The sequence below is a fragment of the Microtus oregoni genome, unplaced genomic scaffold (assembly GCF_018167655.1).
Source record: "Microtus oregoni isolate MIOR12 unplaced genomic scaffold, Mior012 000019F_ref0000042, whole genome shotgun sequence".
Lineage (NCBI taxonomy): Eukaryota > Metazoa > Chordata > Mammalia > Rodentia > Cricetidae > Microtus > Microtus oregoni.
In genome coordinates, this window is record NW_024543078.1 from 37,332,081 (window position 1) to 37,356,322 (window position 24,242).

Here is a 24,242-nt window from a genome sequence, read left to right on the forward strand (position 1 = left end):
CCCACCACAGGGCTATTAGGCCAGGCTCTGAGCTGCTGGCTCAGTCCTCAGGGACCTTCTGCTTCCAGGCTTCTACACCAGAGGCTGGAGCAAATGATGCTACTGTTGTGAGGTCCTGTGCACAAACACAAACTACAACTTCCACCTGGTGTTACAGTATGTTTACACATCTGCACTTGAGAATCCCCATGAATTCAAGGCCAGCCTAGCCTACCTAGTGAGTGTCAGGCCAACAGCCAGATTTTTTTTCTATAAACCTAAATTCACCTAAGTATTATGAAGCTGAAGGATGCAGAATACGGGCAGAATCTAGTCCCTAGTAAACACTGGTGATCTAAAAACAGCAATGGCTGAACATAGGCAAGGTCACTCTGCTCTGATATACCTAGAACTTGACCTGTTGCTGAGTCCACTGCTGAAACTTGAAGAAATACCCCACACACTACCTAGCCACCCCACCCCGGAGCCTCCCTCCTAACCTGCAAGAACCACCCTCAGCCCCAGGCAGTGGTTTCTCCTTTGGCTGCTGTGGAACTGCCAACTGCCCCTTTGTTTCTAGTCCCCAACAAAAGATTTTGGGAGGGTCCATCCTAAGTCCTCTACGTTGGAAAGAATACTAAAGGAGAGAAGACATAAAGGGATTAACTTGCCGCTTCAACCTTAAGATGGTCATGGCGGCCTTGACAGTCGGTGCGGGGGCTGCAGTTTGTAACAGTTCAGCCATTACTACCTCCCAGTGGCTGGGTCACAGTGATCAAGAAGGTAGAAGTATGGATTGGTACTCGGGAGCATTCCCAGCACTACAAAAACGTGGCAAGCAGAGTTGTGTTTTGTGTTTATATAAGTCAAATGCAGAGCAGTTTCCCACAGTTCATACACAGGTGTCAGAATGAGGTATATAAAACATACACAGAGAAATACTTTCATAGAAAAGTCGGAAGTAGTACTGTTCTCTTTCCCATAGTCAGTTCCACCATGGGAACCCTGAGGTCTAGGCCCCCTCAACAGATGGCTCCAGAGAGCAGCCTGGGGAAGGGAGTGGGCCGCCCCACCCCTCTCTGTGGTGGGCGGTAGAGGGCGTCTGGCTGGGGAACACTGCCCAGGCCAGGAAGCTGGGCACCCCTGGCCATCCAGATTTTGCTTTGATGCAGACACTTTTCCCTCTCTGGAGACCCTGTGTCTCAAACTTGGAACCCCTTAAGGTCCTTCCCAGTGCTTCAGTGATTGTTTTGTATAGGTTGCAATCCTAGCCCTATGGAAGGCACTGGCCTGGAGGCCATTGGGCTGCCTGTGAGCCAAGATGTACTGTGAAGGCAAGCCCCTCCATGCCTTTGCTACCTAGCCTCTGGGCCTATTCTAGGTTCACAGACGCTGATATGTGTAATTCCCATGGGTTGACTGGTTATTCTCTTATCAGCACAAAATGGAGAGAGACCATCTGGATACCCAAATATGAAGCTGAAGGCAGAAGCAGGCCCTTGTGTGTCTTCCTCAGCGAAATGTTTAGTGCAGTTCTTCCCTTTCTTTCCTTACAGAACAGGAAGAGTCCCTTGGGCCCAGGCCTGGCCCAGAGTTGTCAAGGCACAACACTACCAGCAAGCTGGAGCACGCCCAGCAGCCCTCATCCAGAACCCATTTGCAACCCAAGTTCTGACTCGTGTACAAATTCACTTCTGATTCTCAGAAGTCAGAAGGGACCTTCCATCCCAAATACTATATATAAAAATGCTGCCTCATGCATAACCTGTTTGACCTTAACTATGAATAACAGTATACGCCACTCAAGTTCCTGGGTGACGAATGGAAAGGCAGAGACTGAGGCCACATTAGGTGTACAGCATAGGGGAGCCTCGCCAACTCCCTGTCTTTCCCTGGGTCAGGCAATGTGGAAGCCCTTATTTGCCACAGCACCACTGTGGCAGTCGCTATCCAGGGGCAAGTCCGCTCCAAGGGATAGCAAAGGAGCACTGAGGGACCCTACCCAGCCTCCTCACACTCACCCATAATGCTCCCTGCTTCTGCTTGTGTCATGAGGAGTCTTGTCTCCCGCTCAAAAGAAAAATGGGATAGGGTTTTAACCACAACACAAAATATAGCTCCTCCCAGCTGCAAGAGTGTGGCCTGTCCTGTACCAGTGTCTTCATGGGCTCCTGTCCATTGAAGGGGCTCAGGCCCCAGGGGTGCCAGCCTGGCTCACAAGGAGGGTGTTGCCCTCCTGAGGGTCAGCGGGAGTCTGGTTGCTGTGTACAACAATGGTCTTCTCGTCCATGATCTCACAGGTAGGGTTAGTGAAGGCAGACAGGGGCAGGGTGATTCGCTGCATCTCCCGCTCACACACTTTCTGCTCATGTTGCTCTTTCAGGTCCTTCCCCCTGTCAGGAAAAGAAAACACTCAGATTGTGCTCAATTAACTTTACCAAAGCCTGAGCAGGAGCTCACCCTGGTGACGGCGAATCACCTGACCAAGCCAGGACTAACACTGGCTAGTCCGTCCTCCTGGCCGCCTTAAACTCCATAAGGCCTTGCTGCCGGCTCTTGTCTCTGATCCCCTACTGTAAGGTGGGGTGGCTGCTGCATGAGACTCAGTGGGGATAGTGTAGAAGGAACTGAAAGAAAGCAGGCCTTTGTTTCCAGCCCAGGGGTCCCAGAAACCTAAAGACCTACCCTAGCTTCATCCCTAACCAATGAAATTGTCCAGAAAACGGAGCAGCCCATCCTGCTACAGGACTGCCTTCTTGGGCTGGTGAGATGGCTTAGCCAGTAAAGGCACCTACCACCAAACCTGATGACGTGAGTTCAGAAGAACCCATCTCAAGCTGACATCTGACATCTACAACTGCAGGAGCAGGCATGTTCCTCTCCACCACAAAACAAGTTTGTGTGTTTCAAAGACTGCCTTGTCATCCTTTAGTCCTGAAAAGTGGGAGCCCAGGCTGGCAGTGAACTATTCCCAACCCATGCAGAGACAAAAGGACTCAGGGCTGCACCGAGCAAGAGAATACAATGAAAATGGCAATCAAACATCTCAGTCACTGCCTTGGATTCCTCCTGATACTCAGTGACTCATCTGAGCCATAGAGTCGCTCTGCTTACGTAGACGACTCACGCCATGCCGGGGATGAATGGATGTGTGTATTATGTACGTATGTATGTACAGATCATCTCACGTCATTCTCAGTTCAGCCCAAAGACTTAGTTCTTGTTCATTCTATAAACAAATAAATGGCCCAGTGCATTTAAGGGATGCTCCAAGGATGCAGGACAGGCTCCAACAAGTTTACTGTGCACTGACTGCTGTTAAGAGTCAGCCCCTAAGGCACAGTGGTACAGGGATTCAAACTTAGGTCTTTTTTGTTTGTTTTGTTTTGTTTTGTTTTTGGAGATAAGAGTTTTTCTCTGTAGCCTCGGCTGTCCTAGAACTCACTCTAGGCCACGCTGGCCTTGAACTCACAGAGCTCTGCCAGCCTCTGCCCAAATTCTGGGATTAAAGGCGTGCACCACCAACCACCTGGCAAACTTAGGTCTTCTTAATGGACATGTATGATGCTTTCCAATGGACCCCTGCCCACCCGCCAACACACACACACACACACACACACACACACACACACACTCCAATAGACTGCATGGCAGAACCAGTACAGAGCCCAGGGCAGATCCTTTGAAGCCAACAACTTAGGCTCAGCTGCCAAGGAAACTATCTGAAGGAGATATGAACTAAGTGGGTGATAAACACAGGACTCTGGGGTAGAGGCCAGAGCAATGCAACGGAGGAGGGAGTGATCTTTGAGTGAAACTTCCACCACAAGTCTCAATAAACTCAAGAGTGAGATGACCCCCAGAGGGACTGCGAAAGTGGAAGGATGAGAAAGTCAACAAAGGTCCTCTCTCTGCTCATGCAGTCGCTCAAGAACACCACACTGAGTTGGGCGGTGGTGGCGCATGCCTTTAATCTCAGCACTCTGGAGGCAGAGGCAGAAGATCTCTGAGTTCGAGACCAGCCTGGTCTACAGAGCGGGTTCCAGGATAGGCTACAAAGCTACACAGAGAAATCCTGTCTCGAAAAACAAACAAAGAAAAACCACCACGTTAGTGTTCATCAACAGTTGCAACAAGAAGGCCCTGGGCGAGGCGAAGGCCTTCAACAGGCACTCGACATGGTGCTGGGGAATGGGAAGGAGATGTGGACCCCTAAGAGTAATGGACAAGAAGGCATCCACGCCAGTCAACAAGGACGGCTACATCTCCAAGACGGACCTGCCCATTGTGTGCTGTGGACCCCACTTATCCCAGGCAAGCAGAGTAGGGGCTGCTTCCCTCCAGGAGAACCTGCTCCCTGCCCTGCCCTGCCCTCCAGCTGAAACAAAACAAAAAGCAGCACAGGAGCCTGGTTCAGATCTCAGGGACATAGCTCTGATCTGCTGTAGTCTGCATCCGTCACGTGATGTACAATGAGAAAAGCTGGAGAACAGAGTACTGGAGGAGACAAGTGCGCAGAGGCCTCAGGACTCTTCATTAGCCATGTCTCTCTGCTGTGGATCCTGCTCAGCCTATTTGGGACGTAATAATCTCCAGAACCCTGGATATTCTGGAAGAGTTGTCCACCTGAGATATGCTCTAATCCCAAATGGAAGGTCACAGGAAGGAGGTCAGTAAGCTCATCTTCCTATGGCAACCAAGTCTCTCAACATGTAATCCCAGCCTAGCCCACTCTTTCATTAGCATCTGTCCTGGGGATCAGTTCCCACAGCAGAAAACCTCCCGGAGCACCACAGGCAAAGATAGGTACACGATTCGTGAAGAGGGGATTCTCTACAATAACCACTCCCTTCCTCAAACCCTGAGTCACCTATCGGAGGTGGCTAATGGCTATCTGCATAATAAAAAGCCACTTTCTAAAAGACTGCTCGTGAACGGAAACATTTGGAAGGTCTGGGTTTAATTTTGGTAAGAGATCCTCCTCCCTAAGCTAGCAGCGATTTGCAAAAATGAAACATTCAAGTATCTTTTGCCAGAGGCTAAAATTCAAAGTCTACAAGAAGGATGGAGGAAGAAGGCAAACCAGGAACCCATGACTTCCGAAATACCTAGCCAAGGTACCAAGGGTGTCATCACCCAGCAAAAGAGCACAACTACACCTTTGATGGATGCCACACACTTTACGCAAGCAGTGTCCATTGCCTACACGAAGAAGCCTTGCTTTCCTCCGCTCCCTCGCGTAGGAAGCATGTATCTGTAGCCTGCTGAGCAGCTGATAACTGTCAGGCCTCATCACACACAAGTCTGGGAGGCGCAGGGCCGGAGGGGGGGGAGAGATTATTTCTATTCATGGGAAAAGCAGGGCTGGAAAGGCAATCTGGGGTAAAGGAAACAGACAGTGTGCCTAGTCTAGATTGGCCTCATCCATTTAGGAACCTGGAAGCATGCCTGACCCCACGTGCCTGTTGAGTCCTGCCTGGGAATCCTGGAGATGAAGTAGCTGATGCTGCCAGGCCTGCTAAACTGACCATTAGGTGGCCCAGAACCGTCTCCCTGCCGTGGGGGCGGGTGAGAAAATCGGGCTGTTGTCGGGCTGCAAGATAGAACAAAGGCTTATTCACCGACTCAGCTTCTCTCCCAAGGGGGTGAAATGGTGTTGACTTACTGTTTCCCTCCCTTTTTATCAGAGAATAAGAGCTCCCTGCAGAGCTAAGACAGCACTCAGCAGGGACAGGGAGTTACCCCAGCCAAGGGCTTAGCCACCTCGTGGCCAGAGTTACTAGGACAAAGACCCAGCCAAACAGTTCCTTTCTACCCCCACCTTTAGCTCTTCCTCGCAGGAGGAAGCCTGGTGCCTGCCTACCCTTCCCAGCTCTGGAAAGCTCCCTCCATCAGCCAAGTCCGTGGCCCTGCAGAGTTCAAGACTTGCAGGAATTACCCTGACTGCTCTGGGGCCAGTGCAAGCTGGGCTGGCCAGAGAGAAAAGGAAACAGAGCTGCTACCTGCCTCTGGCTTCCTACCCCTGGGTTATGGAAACAACGGAGCCTCTTCGAGGCAGTGCAGGTTTCTTCAGAGATTACTCTGAGCTGCTGCTGTTTTCTGAGTCAGAAGCCACGCTGTGCCACCCCGCTGCTCTGTGCCACCAAGGTGGCTACTGTACAGGCACGCTACTGTACATCCAAAGCACCCTGATTCCATCCTCCTGAAACCCATGTGCCCTCTGTTATCATGTCAGACCTGAAAAGACTGAGAAGGAGGTGGGGAGGGAGGGAAGTGTAAACCAAGAGCAGAACTGGGATTTAAACCAAGCAATAGTTTCCTCTACAGAAATATCAGTGCTGGTAGGTCATCAGAGCTCACGCCTGGGGAGTAAGCTGGGACCCACAAAAGGTAAATGATGTGCTTAGTGCGTGGCGTCCACAAGTGGAGGGAATTCCAGAACAAGATCTTGTTTCTTTTGCTTTCCAAACTCAGTCATTCTTTGAGAAGTTTCACTTTTTCCTACTGTCCTGAGAAATTTAAATTTAAATGAGGCTACTGGGCTTCGCTGGACTTTCTGAAGATAATCGACAGCCAGGCATGGTGGTTCATGCTTCATAAATTCCAGCACTCAAGAAAGCTGAGGCATAAAGACCACGAATTCCTGGCCGTGGATGAAGAGACAGCTAAGCAGGAAAGAGCATTTGCTGCTCTTTCTGAAGACCCAGGTTTGATTCCCAGCAACTACATAGCAACTCACAACCCTCCATGTACGCACATGGTGCACAGACATACATGCAGGCAAAATATCCACACATATAAATGAGGGAGAGAGTTCCTAGCCAGCCTGAGTTACACAGTGAGAACCTATGTCAAAACAAGGAACACACACATAACAACAAGAACACATGGTCTAGTCTGGGCACCTAGGACCTGGTACTTTAACTCTTCTAGGCCTGGGCTCCTCATTAGGAAGAGCCTTGGGCAAGAGCAGAGAAAGGCGCACAGCAGGGCCTGACTTACCAAGAAAGCATGAAACAAAGAGCTAATGCTGTGTTTCTATCTGATTATCATCCTGCTGTTACAATGTTTAACAACACTTGTGGGTAGCTGGATGTATGGGGAGAAATATCCCCACTTAACAGGCATGATATCCACCAAGCAAAGGCTGCCTGAAAAGGCATTCACCTTCCAGCTCTTGCCCTGACATCTGTCCCCTAATTGTGAGGAGATGGAGGCTCAGAGCTTGTTTCTAACCCACATGTGGTTTCCTGTTGAACAGGTTGTTCTCAGAACATGTTTGCTAAGGAAAAGGGTGGTCCGAGGTTAGTGACAGTCTAGTGACTTAGTGCCTTCCCCCGAGTTTACAGGAAAGTAATCTCAAGGTCACATGGCAGTCCCATGACAGTCGAAAAGAGTAAGACAAAAGAAATAAGACCTGGTTTCTCCACTGGGCACCAGCTGGGCTTGGAATTAAGAGCAGTTACTTTGAGCACCTGGAAGGTCTGGAAACTGTCACAGATTGAATGGCAGCCAAATACTACCAGACGCTGAGGAAGAGGGGAGTATTTCAGGGCTCAGTGCATGGTCTGCGTCAATGGCTGGTGCCGGCAAAGCAACTACTCTGTTTCTTCACTTTTTAAATGAACAAGCAGGTGTCCCTGGATCTGCACGTCAGCAGTCCTTCTGTGGACACAGCCTCAGTCTGGGAGGCAGGATGCTCCCAGAACAACCTCTCTGCTCTCTGACTAATGAACAATCAGAGAAACCAGCAAAGCCATCTGTTCAGGCCAATGGAAGAGCTGGGATTTAAACCAATCCAGTCAACAGTGCCTTCTCAGAAACATCAGAGCTGCAGGGTCATCATCATCTCGAACACCCCACCTAATGAAAGGTGAATAACTCATCAAGTACCCACACTGTATAGATAAGCACAACAGGACTAGGAACCATTTCCTGTGTGCCATGCACTGAGCTAACACACATTTGACCCCCAGGAATGCTTTGGACTAGTAACAAGAAACAACCTGCCCGGTCACCCAGATGGCAGTCTGTTCCACCATATTCTGGATGTGAAGCCACAGGCAAGGCACCTACTTTTTCTTGTTTCAAGTTTCCTCAGAAAACTGGGAAGAACAGCATTTGTTTCATAAACGCAACTGTGAGCATAATGGGGAGGAAGCAGGAGGATTCAAAGTTCAAGAAGCTATGTGGGGCCATAGTGACGCATGCCAGGCAGATCTCTGTGAGTTCGAGGCCAGTCTGGCCTACAGAGTGAATTCCAGAACAAGCTCCAAAGCTACAGAGAAACCCTGTCTCAAGGATTCTGTGACTTCAAGGCCAGGTTGATCTAGCCAGAGAGATCCATGCCAGCCAGAATTATTACATAGTGAGACCCTGTCTCCAAAAAGGAAACAACCAAAAAACCACCACCACCACCACCACCGTGAAAGAAAGCAACAAAGAGCTCAAAGTCAATTTTTGCTTTACAGTGAATTCAAGGCCAACCTGAACTACCTTGTCTCAAAACAAAAGGTGAAGCTGGGGCGTGTCACGCTTTGAAGCAGGAACAGCAGGTGACATCTGTGGTTGCTGTGGTAATTATCACACTTCCTTTTCAGTCTGCAATTGGGCTGAACCCAGAACCTTTAAGAATACCCTGGGCTTATAAAATGATGGCTGAGAGGCACTTTGATATGACTCAGACAATGGCTCTCACTGCTGGACAATGCAGTCCGCTGTATCACTTCCTTTATAGGAAGGCTTTTGGGTCAGAGAAATACAGCTGATCCTCGGGGCTGGAAGTCAAATACCCTGTTTTGTCCAACAGCCTGCTCTGTAACAACAGTTTGGACTCAGAACCACACAGCACTGATTCCAAGACCTGCCCCATGGGGCTTTGTCAGGAGACCTTTCAAAACAAGCATTCCTGCTGCCCTCCAGCTGCAAGTGTGTCCCTGCTTCTCAAGCAGTCTCCTGTACTTTCCCTTCGGGATAAGGGGTGGCGATGGGTTTTCTTTTGTCACCATTCTTCTCTTCACTAAAGACATCCCACTGAGGAAATTCTAAGCCCCAACTGTAAGACTGCAAGACCAGGAGCTAGGAACCTTTCCCAGTAGCAGAATGTTTTGTTTTGGCACAGGGCCTCACTCACAATTCAGTGTCTGCCTGCTGAGATTAAAGATAGTGTCTTAGGGCTGGAGAGGTGGTTCAACACTTAAGAGCACTGACTCTTCTTCCAGTGGACCCGGGGTTCAATTTCCAGCACCCACAGGATAGCTCACTGTGTGGAACTCCAGGTCCAGGGAATTCAGAGCCACTCTCTGGCCTTCCTAGGCAATAAGTGCTCATGGAGTGCACAGACATTCATTATATACAGACAAAAACTCAAGAAAAGAAAAGAAAAATAACTCTTAGCCAGGCGGTTGCACTCAGAAGGCAGAGGAAGGCGGATCTCTGTGAGTTTGAGGCCAGCCTGGTCTACAGCGTGAGTTCCAGGGCTACACGGAGAAACCCTGCCTAGAAAAAGAAAAAAAAAAAGACATGTTTTTTTCTCCCTCCTCTTCTTGATACAGGGTCTCACAGTCTTCAAACTTGTAAACCCCCTGCCTCAGTCTTCTGAATTCTGGGATTATAGCAGATATACATCATTGCACCCATCTTAGTAGCAGATTTTTTTTTTTTTTTTGGTTTCTCTGTATCTTTGGAGCCTGTCCTGGAACTAGCTCTTGTAGACCAGGCTGGCCTCGAACTCACAGAGATCCGCCTGCCTCTGCCTCCCAAGTGCTGAGATAAAGGCATGCACCACCACCGCCCGGTGTAGTAGCAGAATTTTAAAATTCGACAAAAATGAATCTAGTCTTCTTCAGAGCATGGTGATATGTGGAGGCAGGAGGATTATGAGTTTGAGACTACTCCTTCAAGGCCAGTCTGAGCTACCCTGGGCGTGGGGGGAGGGGGGTGTCAGTATTTAAGTCCTTGCCCTAGTTGTCTAAGGTCACCTGGCAGTGACGAAAACCAGATCTCTGCTCCTGAGCTGGGTTTTCCTTCTCCTTTGGAAAGACACCTAGAAGCCGATATGACATTGTGTCTCTTCTGTAGCCCTATTTAGAGAGAGCCAGGAAGAGAAAAGACTCACCTCTTGTAAGTGTAGCCCAGGATGACGCCAGCTCCGATGGCAATGATGATCACCATCATAGTAATGCCCAGCACGTAGCCTGCGGGGGACAGGACACAAAGTCCTATTAGCCACACCCCAGAAATCAGCAAATGACGTCATCTGATGAATCCCAACCAAGGCGACCCTACCCAGAGTTCCCAGATCCTTCTTCTCCTTGGAATTCATCCTCACGCGCTGACTGATGCCAATCACTGATTGCACCTCTGCTGCCTCGCTCCTGGCTGGCAGGACATTAGCAGGAGGAAACACCTGTGCCTCTTTGTCACCTGGAGCTTCAGACTTCTCTTCCAGCTTGGTTGTAGCAGCTGATGGTGGTTGGGAAGCCGTCTCTGGAGCTGAGGTGAGAAGAAGCTCTCATCAGAGACTGCCCGGAGTGCATTCTACAGCTGAACCTGACCTGATTGCTGGGGTCATTATGGGAAGGGGTTCACCCTAAAATGCTCTGCTAGACTGAAACCAAAGCCTGCCCCCGGGCAGGCGTGGTGGCGAACACCTGAATTGACACACTCCGGAGGCAGAGGCAGGAGGATCTCTGTGAGTCCCAGGTCAAGCAGAGCTGCACAGTGAGACTTTGTCTCAAAAATAGAAAGGAAAAAAAAAACAACTCCCCTGCCTGCCCCAGGGGCAAAATGAAGCCTGAAAGGGAGGGGATGTGATACAAGGCAAATGTGAGGAAAGCGTCTTCGGGAACAACTTCTCTCCTGCCTCCCACTTGTCTCTTCAAGTCCTTACTATCTTCCAACACCCAGTTGGACTTGCTGGAGAATGTCGCCACAGACACAGTCTTCACGTCAGGAGACAGTCCACACTGAGCGCAAGATTCGTGCCAATTAGTGTTAAGGGCACGAATAACTGCATTTATTCCTAGAGAACTGTCTTAGTTATCTTAAGCCTAAAAGCTTTGGATACAAATCCGGATACCCCCACAGCCTCTGGCAGGTCTCCTGAACTTCTGGGTGACTCAGTTCCCTCACACTGCTTCTTCCCGGGGAATTGTGAGCATTGTGTCTAGCTCACAGCAGACGCTACACACAGCAAACGCCGGTGCAGCGCTTCACTGAAGAAGCAAGCTGCCTCCCACCGTTGTTTACAAGTGCTCGCGGAGGATGAGCTCACTCCGAATGCAGCGGCGGCCAATGGGCTTCGGGCTCCGCGGCCTGGAGATAACTCTGACCAATCGGACGGCGCGGGGGTGGGACGGGGCGGGGCGGGCGTCGTGCGGCCGCACGTGCGAGGCGGGTGCAGCCGCCGCTGCCTCGCGCCTGGGGGACTGGCGTCCTCTCCCCCGGGATCCAGGGCGGGTACCTGGACAGCGCACGTCTTCGCAAAGCCGCTTCTCAGGGACGCCGGTGTCGCTGCTGATGTAGCACCAGGGCCCGCGCGGGTCCTGGTCCGGGTTCCGGCAGTAGTTGTGGTTGCCGGAGCCTGAGGCAGAGAGAAGAGACGTCAGGGACCGCTGGCCGCCGCCCTCCAACCCCGCCCGCCTCCCCGGCGGACACTCACTGGGCTCGGGGGGCGACCCACGGCCGCCTTCCGCGGCCAGCCAGTTGAGGCAACGGAGACCCGGCGCGGGCGACGGTTGGTCCTCCCGGTACAGGTGGCCGCCGTCCCAGAAGCAGCCTGTGAGGAAGAGCAACCCGCCCGGGACCCTGAGTGCGGCTCTCTGGCCTCGTGGGGTGGAAAGCCCTGTGTACCTCAGAGTGAAAGTGGAGAGCTCTTGTCATGCCCCTAGCGGCGTCCGGTCACAGGCAACACTCAGAGATTTAGCTTTGTTTTTTTTTGTTTGTTTGTTTTGTTTTTTGTTTTTTGTTTTTGTTTTTTTAAAGCCTACCCAGGTGCAAGGTGTTGTTACTCTTGGATTTGGGGCCGCTGTGGAGGTGCCGGAGGGCTGGCTAAAGTCGGTCTGTGGAGATTTTGATTCTGGGCAGTCAGACCTGGAAGTCATCCCAGTGTTGAGAAGTCCATGTTATATAAACTGATGTTCCCTTCTCCGCGGGTACGGCCACCTTCTGCTAGTTTAACAGACACCACCAGCTCCCAGGAGAATTCCACAAAAGCCTTTGATTTAGTGAAGCCAATGATTTGAGACTTCAGCTGAGGGAATCTGCCACATCTCTTCAGCTCCCACTCCCCTCAGCGGAGAGCCACGGGAGGAAGCTGGAGAGGGGAGGAGGTCTGTGCGCCTGCCACATCAAGCAAAAGGACTTTAAAAGGGCAGGACTCTGGGGACCAAGCTCCATCCACTCATGCACACGGAAAGGGGAAGAGAAAGTGACTTGTCTTTGTTCTTAATGGCAAAGATGGAGCTGCAAGCCTCTGGCAAGGAAGGAGAGAGAGGGGAGAAGAAGAGCTTTCGTAGGATAACAAGAAAACAGCCAAAAGCTTCCTTCTCTGTCAGCCTAGCCACGTTTGGGAAATCGGGGGGCTCTACCCGTTCTGCTTCATTAAGTTGCTGCAGAAAGAAAAAAAAAAAACAATGTAATCTCACCTCCAGATCCATAGGCTCCTGCCAGAAGCATGTTGCTGAGAAGAAATATATGTACCACTGCCAACAGCATCCTTGCCTCTTCCGGCTTGCAGGTGACTGAACAGCCAGTGTCCGAATGGGGTCTCCTTGGCAGCAGTTTTGCTTCCTAGTTCCCAGCCTTGCAGTGAGACCGGCCCTTGTTATGCTCGCTCTTCTGGTAAACAGCCTCTCTTTAGAACTGGGAGCTTCCCAGCTAGCTTGCTGCAGTCGAGGTGTTTGTCAGCTAAAAGGCGCCCCCTGGGTCCTAAGCCTCCTAGACCATACTAGATCACTAACCCTGAGCCAAGAGAGGAACTCAGCCAAGTCAAGAATGACGAGAGGTTCAGGCTTTGCTTAGCAGCAGATCCATTTGCGACCTGCACGACTGCATCCCCAGAGCTTTTCTTCTTTTTTCCGTCTGTGAGTACAGAGCCATTGTGTCAGAAGGCATCGTGGAGTGGGCTGGATTAGGGCTAAAGCCCAGAGCAGTAGTGAGAGATGATGCTGATTACAAAAGCAGGAGGCATTTAAGAGCACATTGGCAGCACAAGTAAGAATATTGGAAGCAACTCTAGCCATATGTATGTATTTAAACTGTACTTTGCCAAGGTCAGGTCAGTCACATTCCTTTACTCACATTTGAGGTTTGGGGTACCCATATATAGTAGGAATGCGGAGAGGGTGTCTTTAGTTGAAAATGCATGTTATACAAACACTGGGATTGCTAGCTGTATTGTAAAGTCTGCCCTTTCTACCAGCCCTAAAATTAAGTAAAATGGCTCCCCCCACCAGTCTGTAGGAAATCCAGTTGCAGTAATGCATTCCTATCCTTAAACCACATCCACCACGTAACTTGGGACTTTTGGAGCTAGTTTGGCTGGCAGTTGAAGTTCCCAAGCAGCCTCAGTAAATTGAGAGATAGAGCAGAGTGATTTGCCAAGACTACCTTGTGACTCAGGCAAGTCCCAGAATAGAAATGGGAGACTCTGTTTTGATCTTGCCACAATAATGTAGGGAAGGGAAAGTAACACTGCTAAGTAAGTTTTATGGACTTTATCATAGTAGAAAGCTGACACGATTCTAACTAATTAGAAGTGATTGAATCCTGAGGTGTCTTTTTAAAAGAAAACGTTTATTTTTATTTGTGTGTCTATCTGTGTCTGCACTCAGAGGAAAGCTTCGGGTCCTCTAGAACATGGGTTCCAGGCAGTTGTGGGCCATGGGATGTGACTGTTGTGTGCCCTGGGAACTCAGGTTCTCTGGAAGAGCGGCAAGTACTCCTGACCTCTGAACTGTCTCTCCAACTCTCCTGAGGTGTTTCTTTAAAAAAAAAAAAAAGCAAACATTGTGTCAGGGTTGAGAAATGGTTCAGTGCTTAGAAGCACTTGTTCTTGCAGAAGGTCCAGGTTCAGTTCCCCTCACTTAGCTCAAAAGCAACTGTATCCAGTTGCAGAGATCCAGCACCCTCTTCTAACCTCCAGACACCAGCCTGGCCCATATCACACATGCTGACCAAACACTCATACAAATAAATGCCCCCTCCCAAAAGAATTTGCATGTATGTGGGGGGCGGTACCCCGTGGGGTGTGTGATATGTGCCTGTGTGTGTAGAGAAGGAAGAGCAGGATGTCTCGGGTCTTACTGCCTTGAAACAGGATTTCTTACTGAAGCAGAAGGAGGACACTTAAGCTGGGCTGGCTGGCCAGTGATCCTCCTGAGAACACACTCAAGTTCCGGGGACCCTCCTCTCCATGCTCTCTAGTGCTGAATTATAAGGCACACATAGCCATGCCTGGCTTTTAATGTTTGTGCTGAGGATTTGAACTCAGATCTCATAAGTGCAGAGCCATGTCCTCTTAAACACCTCAGCTGATAGTGTGTTTGACCCCTAACAGCACAAACTGGGTGGGGGAGTACAACCCTGTAATCCCAGCTCTGGATGTAGAGGCAGGAGGATCACAAGTTCAAGATCATCCTTGAGTATGAACACAGGGAGTTTGAGACTAGACTAAGTTGTATGAGACCCTGTCACAAACTTTGAGCTGGGCGGTGGTGGCTCACGCCTTTAATCAAGGCCAGCCTGGTCTACAGAGCGAATTCCAGGATAATCACAGCAGTTACACAGAGAAACCCTGTCTTGGAAAATGAAAAGAAAAAAGAAACTAAGAAGGAAAGGAAGTAAGAAAAATTACATAGCTTTCCCATTTATGAAAACATGCTCATAGGGTCATAGGAAGACCGGATACTGTAAACTTAGCTGTTAAGCATGAGATAGTTGGTAAGTATAGACCAGAGGTATTTAGATTTTATTATTATTTTTAAATTATGTGTATGTGTGTTTTGGGGGAAAGGGCTTGCTAACTGGAGAAATGGCTCATGAGTTAAAGAGCAATAGGTGCTTTGTATCTAGGCCTGGGAATCCAACACCCTATTCTGGCCTCTGTCATACCAGGCATGCAAACAATATAGACAAATGCAGAAAAACATCCATACAGGCCTGGCGGCAGTGGTGCACAACTTTAATCCCAGTACTCGGGAGAAAGAGGCAAGCAGACCTCTGTGAGTTCAAGGCCAGCCTGGCCTACAAGAACTAGTTGCAGGACAGGCTCCAAAGCTACGGAGAAACCCTGTCTCAAAAAACAACAAAAAACAAAAGCAAAATTCTATACACATAAAATAATATAAAATGCTGGGCAGTGGTGTCATGTGCCTTTAATCCCAGCATTCTGAGAGGCAGAGACAGGCAGATCTCTGTGAGTTCGAGGCAGCCAGAAATAAACAGAAAAACCCTGCCTTGAAAAAACTGAAATAAATATAAAGCAAGATTTGCCAAAACCTAGCATGAGCATAGCACTGACTTACACAGAAGTTTATCAAATACTTTATGAGCATAAACTTTGAAAAGAATCTGTGCTTTACTTATAGTGATGGTGTTAAAAAACATTGAACAGCTTGGCAGTGGTGGCTCACACTTTTAATCCCAGCACTTGGGAAGCAGAGGCAGATGATTCTCTGTGAATTCAAGGCCATCCTGGTCTACAAAGTGAGTTCCAAGATAGTTGGGATTATGTAGAGAGACCCTGACTTAAAAGCAACTTGGGATAGCCAAAAAAATTGAATGAAAATGAGGACACGACCACTCCTAGTTATGGTTGAGGAGAAGGTTTTGTTGTAGATGTGAGGGAGAGCTCAACCAGGGGCATCTGGAAGGTCTGGAGGGTCCAGACTGAACAGGGCCATGAGAAGGGACAAACATAGGACCTGTTTACATATAGGAAACTACTGGAAGCCAGGCACGGTTAAAAAAAAAAATGCCTGTAATTACATCACTAGGAGGCTTGGCAAGAGTATCCCTAAGTTTAAGGCTGTCTTGGGCTATGTAGTGAGATGCTGTCCAAAAACAAAACCAGAAGAGAGGGGAGCAAGGGAGAGAATGAGAGAACGAAGCTGGCAAGATGGCTTATTGGGTAACAGTCCTGCAAGCTTGAAGACCTGAGTTAAGAGTCCAGGCATTAGACTGAAGGAGGACATTGAGTGTCTTCCTCATTCATGCCACAGCAACTCTAATTTCCCATAGTGTTTGGCAGCCTCTTGTGATGGTCCTCACACAGGCTTCAGGAATGGGACAGCATGATAGCCCTAATCCTGGGGTCTGAGGCTCTTGAACTAGCTCCCTGGAATTCTTGTGACTAATGCCGCTCCCGCCCCTCCCCGCTTTTTTTCAGGTCCTCTTGAATACTGAACATGCACTCCATTGTTAATTTCCAGCCCCTTCTTCACTTTCTTGATAGTCCTATGTACAAAACTTTAAATCTTGCTAAACTTCAGTGTGCTCTTAAATGGTCTTAATACCCTAGTGGAAAACTAATAGTCCATAGAGCTGTCTATTTTTGGACTCTTAATTTTATTCATTGAGGTACACACATCCTCTATACCAGTACTGTATAATTTTATTAGCTGTATAAATGTTCATTTTTATTAACCCGCACATTTTTATTTTATTATTTTTTTAAATGATTTTCACTGTGTCGCTGAGGTTGGCTTCAAACTTCCAATCCTAGACTCCAAGGTGTCCTCCTGCCTCAGCTTATCAAATAGCTGGATTTATAGGTGCATGCTGCTTTATCTGGGTCATTTTTATTACTCCAAATATGCTTGTGATTTTAGTACTGTATACAGTAATCTGTACTTTGTGTTCTCCTTTTTGCTTTTCTTAGCTCATCAACTCCTTTGTGGATCACTCAAATAGTCAGCACTGTTACCATTTAAAGTAGTTAAGAAGTGTTTGTCCAGGGGCTAGAGAGATGGCTCAGCGGTTAAGAGCACTGACAGCTCTTCCAAAGGACCTGGGTTCAATTTCCAGCACCCACATGGCAGCTCACAGCTGTCTATAACAGTTCCAGGGAATCCTTTGCCCTCATACAGACATACCTGAAAGCAAAACACCAATGTACATAAAATAGTAACTAAAAAAGAAGTGTTTGTCCTACCGCCTAACTGCTGTGGTTGGCTTATTGCTTCATCTGTTGGTTTTTAATATACGGCAAAGCCTGGCCCCATATTATGAGATCTGTACACAAACTTCTTAGGTATTGTTTCCCCCCTAGATGTCAGGGAGTGCTAGCGACTGCTTTGGGCTGCTCCGTCTCCCTTAGACAGACCCTTCCTGACAGATGTGGACAGAAGGCCTGCTAAGAAAAGCTCAGGAGCCTTGCGACAGTGCTATATGTTTTGTGGTAAATTGCAACCATTTTCTCTCACTCTCTTTCTTTTTTGTTTGGAAAGGTTTTTATGTTTGGTTGGGTTTTCTGTGTAGCCTGGACTGTCCTAGAACTCACTATGTGGACCATGCTGGCCTTAAACTCAGAAATCTGCCTGCTTCTGACCCCCGAGTGCTAAAATTTAAAGCCTTGAGCCACCACCACCTGAATTGTAAGGATTTTTGTTGTTTTCTGAGACAGTATCTTTTGTAGCCAGGCTGGGTCAAACTGACTGTGTAGCTGATGATGAACTGACCCTCCTGCCTCCATCCCTCAGTGATGAGATTACAGGCTTGTGCCACCATGACTAGCTTTTTGTTGTTTGGAAGTAGAAGCCCAGGATAGCCTAGAACTTGTATTAAACCTCTTATCTTGTATTTCCAAGTGCTGGGATACACACATGAACACCTTTTCCTGAGATCCATTACTGACTGAGAGAACTTGTCTTTTGAATCTCTCGGGCTGCCAGCAATTTCTAGTCTGTCCTGTGTTTACAGAGGAACTCCCAGACGATCTAGGCCCTGTTGAAAGAACCTGGTGACCTCAGTGCTAATAGAAATAACCTTCACTCCCCACCCTTGCCAAGTCCTAGCATGGCTTACAGGCTTCCACATGACTGGGACAGCAAGGGAATAAGGAAAAGACAAACTCACTAACAAAAAAGCTTGGATTGGATGCACTGAACTGTCTAATGGAGAAGCCTCAGCATCCAGAAAATTAAGCATTTTTACTATACCCTGTTGAACAAGGAGGGCAGGGTTATTGCATGAAGCTAAACAAAGAGGCAGGTTTAGCTAATTTTGACAGGAGCAATCTCTGTAGGGGAGGGGTCTTCAGGCAGTAAACATGGAGGACAGGGAGCTATGGTGGGCATTTTCTGCATATACTGTCAACATTCCCACAAGCACCAAGAGAGAAGGAATTGCCATTTCCTTGAGCGTAGTTCAGGGAAGACTTTCCCATTTTTCCATAGCTGTGCCCATGTTAAACAATACACATTCATTCAAGACTTCATTCACTCAGTGCTTCCTCAGCCCTGCTCCCTGCCCCACCCCCGGATTTCCTTACTATCATTACTGAACACTCTTTCCCTTTTAAGCAACAGAAAGAATGTGCATCTCAGTAATATTCCCATGGACAGTTTTGAGTTCCTTTTTACTTTCTGAAAAAGCTGGCATTCCTTTTTAGGTTCTGTGCCCATTTCAGTAAAGTTGTTAGTGCATAACTATTTGTAACTATTGGAAGCTAGCATGGACTATACAAGGTGAAATTAAATCCTACAGATGAGGTAGGCAAGGGTAATGTAAATTTCAAATCCTGGCTACTTGGGAGACTGAGGCAGGAGGATCACAAGTTCAAGGCCTACTTGGGTACCTTAGCAAAAGGAAACTAAGAAGAACTGAAGATGCAGCTGAATGGTAGAGCACTTACCTAGCATATATAAGCTCATGACTCAGTCCCCAGCACCATGTTTACAAGAAAGGTCAGGGCTGGAGAGATGGCTCAGCTGTTAAGAGTACTGCTGTTCTTCCAAGGACCCAGGTTTAGTTCCCAGCACCCACATGATGGCTCACAATTATCTTTAATTCCAATTCCAGAGGATCTGGTGCACTCTTCTGACCTCTGGGGCACCAGGCTTGCACAGTCATACAAGCATACCCATACACATAAAAGTTAAAGATTATGTGGAGATCCAGTGATGATTGAGGCTTGAAAGTACATGGTTTCAGATTTATTTCTTGTGAGTGTGCTTGTGCTAGTGTACTGCCAGAGGTCAGCCTCAGGGAGTGTTCCTCAGACACTTCCACTTTGGTTTTATGAGACAGGGCCTTCTCATTGATTTAGACCCCACAGATTAGGCTGGGATCCACTTGTGTCTGCCTCACAAACACTGGGACTGTAAGCAGTGCAGGGGTACACCTAGCTTTTTTTTGTACATGGGTTCTAGGGATCAAGCTCACGTCATCATGCTTTCAAGGCAAGGACTTTATTGATAGAACCATCTCCCCAGCCCTAATATTTCTTGTCCTGGATGAACAATATTGGTTTTTTTTTCAGTGTTGGGGAGTGAAAAAGGGTCCATGCATGCATGCTAGGTAGGCACTGAGCTACATTTAATTTTTTCTTTCTTTTAATTTTGTTTGTTGGCTTATATTGTTTGCGTGTGTTTTGTTTTGAAACAGGGTCTCACTATGTAGCCTTCACTTGCCTGGAGCTTGCTATGTAAAGCAGGCTGGCCTTGGACTCAGCAGTTTGCACAGCCTCCTAAAAACAGGGATTAAAGGCATGTGCTACCATGCCTAGCTTTACATTTAGCTTATTTATGTTATTTATTTATTCATTTGGGTTTTTTTTTTTGAAACAGGGTTTCTTTGTCTATCCCTGGCTGTCCTGAAACTCTCTATATAGACCAGGCTAGCCTTGAATTCAGTAATCCGACTGCCTCTGCCTCCCAAGTGCTGGGATTAAAGACATGCACCACCACAGCCTAGCTTATTGATTGTATTTTATTACATGCCTTGTATGTATGTCTGTGTACTATTTACATGCCTAGTGCCCACAGAGGTCAGAAAAGGGTACCAAATCTCATGGAACAAGAGGCAAGGATAGCTGCTATCTTGGATTTTCTGAACAGAACTTCAGTCCCCTGCAAGAACAGCAAGTGCTTTTTAACTGCTAAGCCATCTCTCAAACCCTGGCTTCATTATATACAACTTCCAAGAAAGCATGTGCAAAGTTCTAATTTTCCATATCCCCCACGCTTGCTCCCTTCATCCCAATGCAACTCTCTATCATAACTGGGTTAGTGTGCTAGTGTAGTGAATAGTTTTTTTTCTTTCTCTTTTGGTTTCTCAAAACAGGGTTTCTGTAGCTTTGGCGCCTATCCTGGAACTAGCTCTTGTAGACCAGGCTGGCCTAAACTCACAGAGATCCGCCTGCCTCTGCCTGTTGGGATTAAAGGTGTGCTCCACCACTGCCCGGCTTTTCTACTTGTTCTTGATGTTCTTTCCCTTGGATGGGAAGAGTGTGCTTAATTTTTATTGCTGTTGGAGGTTTTATTATACCTAACGTTGTTCTCTTTCTGTGTATGTGTGTCTGGGGGTACATGTGCTCCTTTGCACGTGTGTGTGTGTGTGTGACATACTGTGCATGCTAGGCAAGTGCTCTGTCATTGAGCTTTTTGTAGAAACAGTATTTTCTGGCCGTACATTCTATTATTTTGTTGTTTGGGAGTGGGGAAGTTAAGATAAGGTCTTGCTATGTAGTCTTTGCTGGTCTGAAATTTGATATGTAGACCAAGCTGACCTTGACTCATAGAGATCTTCCTGCTTCTGTCTTCTGATTGCTTAGATTAAAGGCATGTACTAACATGCTTGGCTTTTATTTTTAAAAGTGTGTGTGCATGAGTCTGTGTGCACCACGTGCATACAGATACTTGTGGAGGCCACAAGAAGCTGCTGAGTCCCCTGTAGGCAGAGTTATAGCTGTTTGTAAGCCATCTGACATGGGTGCTGGAAATCAAATTCAGGTCCTCTGGAAGAGCAGCAAGTGCTTTTAGCCATCAAGTCATTTCTTCAGGCCTCAAGTTACATTTTTTTGTCTGTCCCACTTGAGTGACATGAACCTACTACACACTACTTTGTCCCAAATGCTTGACCTCTGCTTACCAATTCTTCCATGTTTTCACTGTACCACGTGAGGTTCAGGATTGGAACAGTTTATGTGGTGCTGGGGACTGAACACAGGGCTTCCTAACAAGCGTTCTGTGAGTTGAGCTACATTCCCAACCCCTTAGTAAACTGCTGACAAATGGATGGATGAACTCCGTTATTGTGCAACACTCTTGATGGGGAGATGTGAGCAAATGTTTTCTCCTGATTGTGAAGTGGTGACAGAGCAAAGTAAAGGGACCACCAGAGTCCAGCCTGGCAAACCAGTGAGTTTATTTTTAATCAACAAAAACTCACAGTGCATCGGTAGCAGCTGGAACTATGGAGCTCATAAACAACAGGCAGCTGGTCTGGTCAGAGCTGTCTCTCTCCAGTTCTTATTGCTTATGTATCTTGGGGACAACCAGGCCTAGTTAATCTGGTCAGTTTCAGGAACTTGCTGAAACATTTGTGCTTACTTTCTGAGTTTTAATGAGTTTGCTTTCGAGATGGAATATTTATCTCCACCACCACCACCCAGAACATATAGCATCTTCACATTTTCCCTCCAAGATGCAGTGTTTTATCCAAGGAAATTACTATACAACATCCATACGACTTTTCAGTCTCCTGAATCTTAAAACTGCCATTTCAAATATGTAGTTGGTAGTGTGGAGGGGGTGGGATGGTGGTGGTCATCATGGTGATTGAACCCAGGGCCTCACAGATGTTGGTAGTGTGGAGGGGGTGGGATGGTGGTGGTCATCATGGTGATTGAACCCAGGGCCTCACAGATGTTGGGCCAGTACTCTTCCATGAACCCACATCCTAGCCCGTGTGTTTTGCCTAGCTGAAGAATATCATTCCACCCTCATGGCTCCCCTTTCTGGTCTTTTCTGGTCAGATGCATTCAAGCACTCCTGATGACAGAGGACTGGAACCAGAGGCAAATTCTGGGAAGAGAAAAAGAGAACATTATGGTGAAATACTCTAGCCAGTTCAAACAGGTTGGAAGAGGAAGAGGACAGTTTGATGTAAAGAAAATGGAAATGTAGCCTACTGTATAAGGATCAGGGATGGTGGCTTCACGCCTCAGGTGGGTCCCCTGGTCTGAAGTACTGTACAAGCAGAATTCCAACCACACGAGTCCACCACTGACTCAGCATTTGTGAAGACCAGACTCCACATTGAGAGCAGAGATGAGCTCCCTCTGCATCTAAGAGAAGGCAGCCTGAGGTCAGGCATAGTCACAACAGGCAGCCAGAGCTGTCAAAGTCTTGTTTGGGTTCCTATACACAGAGTGTGATGGTGAGTGAAAGTGGAGTGGCTCAGAATTTGCCATCCTGCGTTGGATGCATGATCCCAGCCCTCAATCCTTAAACCCATTAACTATTCTGAATCTCGGGTGGGTTCTGCTGGGGCTACCTTCTTCAGTCCTAAGTACAAAGCAGAAGTCCCCATACCTGCCACAGCCCAGATCACGTGTTTCTTAGTTGTTCAGACCTACTGGCTTGTCTTTCCACAAGACACAGCTCTCCAAAAAGTGAGCTAGAGCAGAATTATGCTCCCCAGTTTCCAGCCCTTTTGAGGCCCCAGAAAGAGGGTTATATATGGTAAGATGCTAAGGGTAGAACCTCTCCTCTCCAATCCCAAGCCCTAAGATCCAGAATGATTCCACTTAGAGTGGAACAAAGACAATAGGCTTTGGGGGCAGTGGATGGCTCAGCAGATAATGGTTCTTGTCAACAAGGCTGATGACATGTGACACCAAAGCTCACATGGTGGAAGGAAAGAACTGATCCTGCATGCACACAAAAATAAATTTTAGAATGTGGAAGGTATTAGCAGCCAGCATCAAATTAATAAAACAGGAAATAGTCTCTCTTCAGGACACGAGTAAACGACATTTGTGGTGAACAAGGAAGGGGCTATAACTACCACTGGGCTTACTCAGGGAGATGACTATTAATAAGAAACATTTGAGGGCCAGAGGGAAGACTCAGCAGTCAAGAGTGCTGGCTGCTCTTGGGGAGGACCTAGGTTCAATTCCCAGCACCCACATGGCAGTTCACAACCATCTGTAACTCCATTCTTAGTGGATCCAGTGCCTTCTGGTCTCTGCAGGACCCAGACATGTATACAAAAAAAAACTATATATATAAAATTTTAAAAGTTGTTTTAAACATAAGAAAGAAATGTTTGAAATAGCTGACAGGACGCTCAATGGGAAAGGTACCTTCTGATAGGTTTGATGAGCTGAGTTCAACTCCAGGACCCACATGTGGGGATGTGGGAGGAAGGAGCCAATTCCTACCTGTAAATTGTCTGCTGACCTTCACACATGCACCATGATATACACACAGTAAATAAAATGTAAAGATTTTTAATTAATCCCATTTATGATTTCAAAACTGTAAACTAGGAGTACACAGGAACCTTTTCAATGTGAAACACTTTAACTAATATTATAGTTAAATTATAAGTTTTCTCACCACCAAGGTAAGGAACAAGGTTAGGTTTTGCTCTCCTGCTCCTTTTTACACCATGTGGGAAGGCATAGTAAGTGCAATATAGCAAAAGACATAAAAGACACAAAGCTTGGAATAATCTACCCATTTCTAGAAAACCCAAAGAACTGACAGAAAAACTGTTACTGATAAGCCATTGTAGAGAAACTACAGGATATAAGGTTAATACACGAAACTCAGTTGCTTCCCTATACACCAGCAGCGAACCAGTAGAAAATGAAGCATAAGGCACAGATTTAACAAAACACCTACAAATCTCTTCAATGAACAAAATCAGAAAACTAAAGGAGAGACCTTCCATGTTTGTGAATAGGAAGACACAATGTTGCCAAGATGTAAGTCTTCCCCAACCTGACCTGTAGATTGAGAATCATCCCAAAGTCCCAGTGAGTTGTTTTGTGGATATAGGCAAACTAATCCTAAAGTTTACCTGGAGGGAGAAAAAAAAACTCAAAATAGTCAAACCAGCATTGAAATAAGGGAGTACATCTGGAGGACTGACATTTTCTGATCTTCAGACTCAAAATGAGGGGAGTGGCAAGACCTGGTAGGTAGCGGCATGACCTGGGTTCCATGCCTAGGACCGTGTGCTGGAAAGAAATGGTCAAGAGCCAGCTGGAAGCTGTCCTCTGACTTCCAGTCTCCAGCCACACGTGCACA

At 47.5% G+C, this 24,242-nt stretch overlaps 1 protein-coding gene across 1 annotated transcript; it reads right to left on the reverse strand.

Annotated features, from left to right (window-relative positions):
- Positions 1 to 809: 809 nt before the first annotated feature.
- Positions 810 to 12,998, reverse strand: LOC121459811 (phosphoinositide-3-kinase-interacting protein 1-like). Its single transcript, XM_041669835.1, has 6 exons — positions 12,627 to 12,998; positions 11,642 to 11,758; positions 11,444 to 11,563; positions 10,267 to 10,473; positions 10,097 to 10,175; positions 810 to 2,372 (listed from the first exon to the last, which is right to left on the reverse strand). Exons 1-6 carry the CDS (start codon positions 12,694 to 12,696, stop codon positions 2,168 to 2,170), a joined length of 798 nt encoding a protein of 265 aa, XP_041525769.1. The 5' UTR covers positions 12,697 to 12,998; the 3' UTR covers positions 810 to 2,167.
- Positions 12,999 to 24,242: the final 11,244 nt, after the last annotated feature.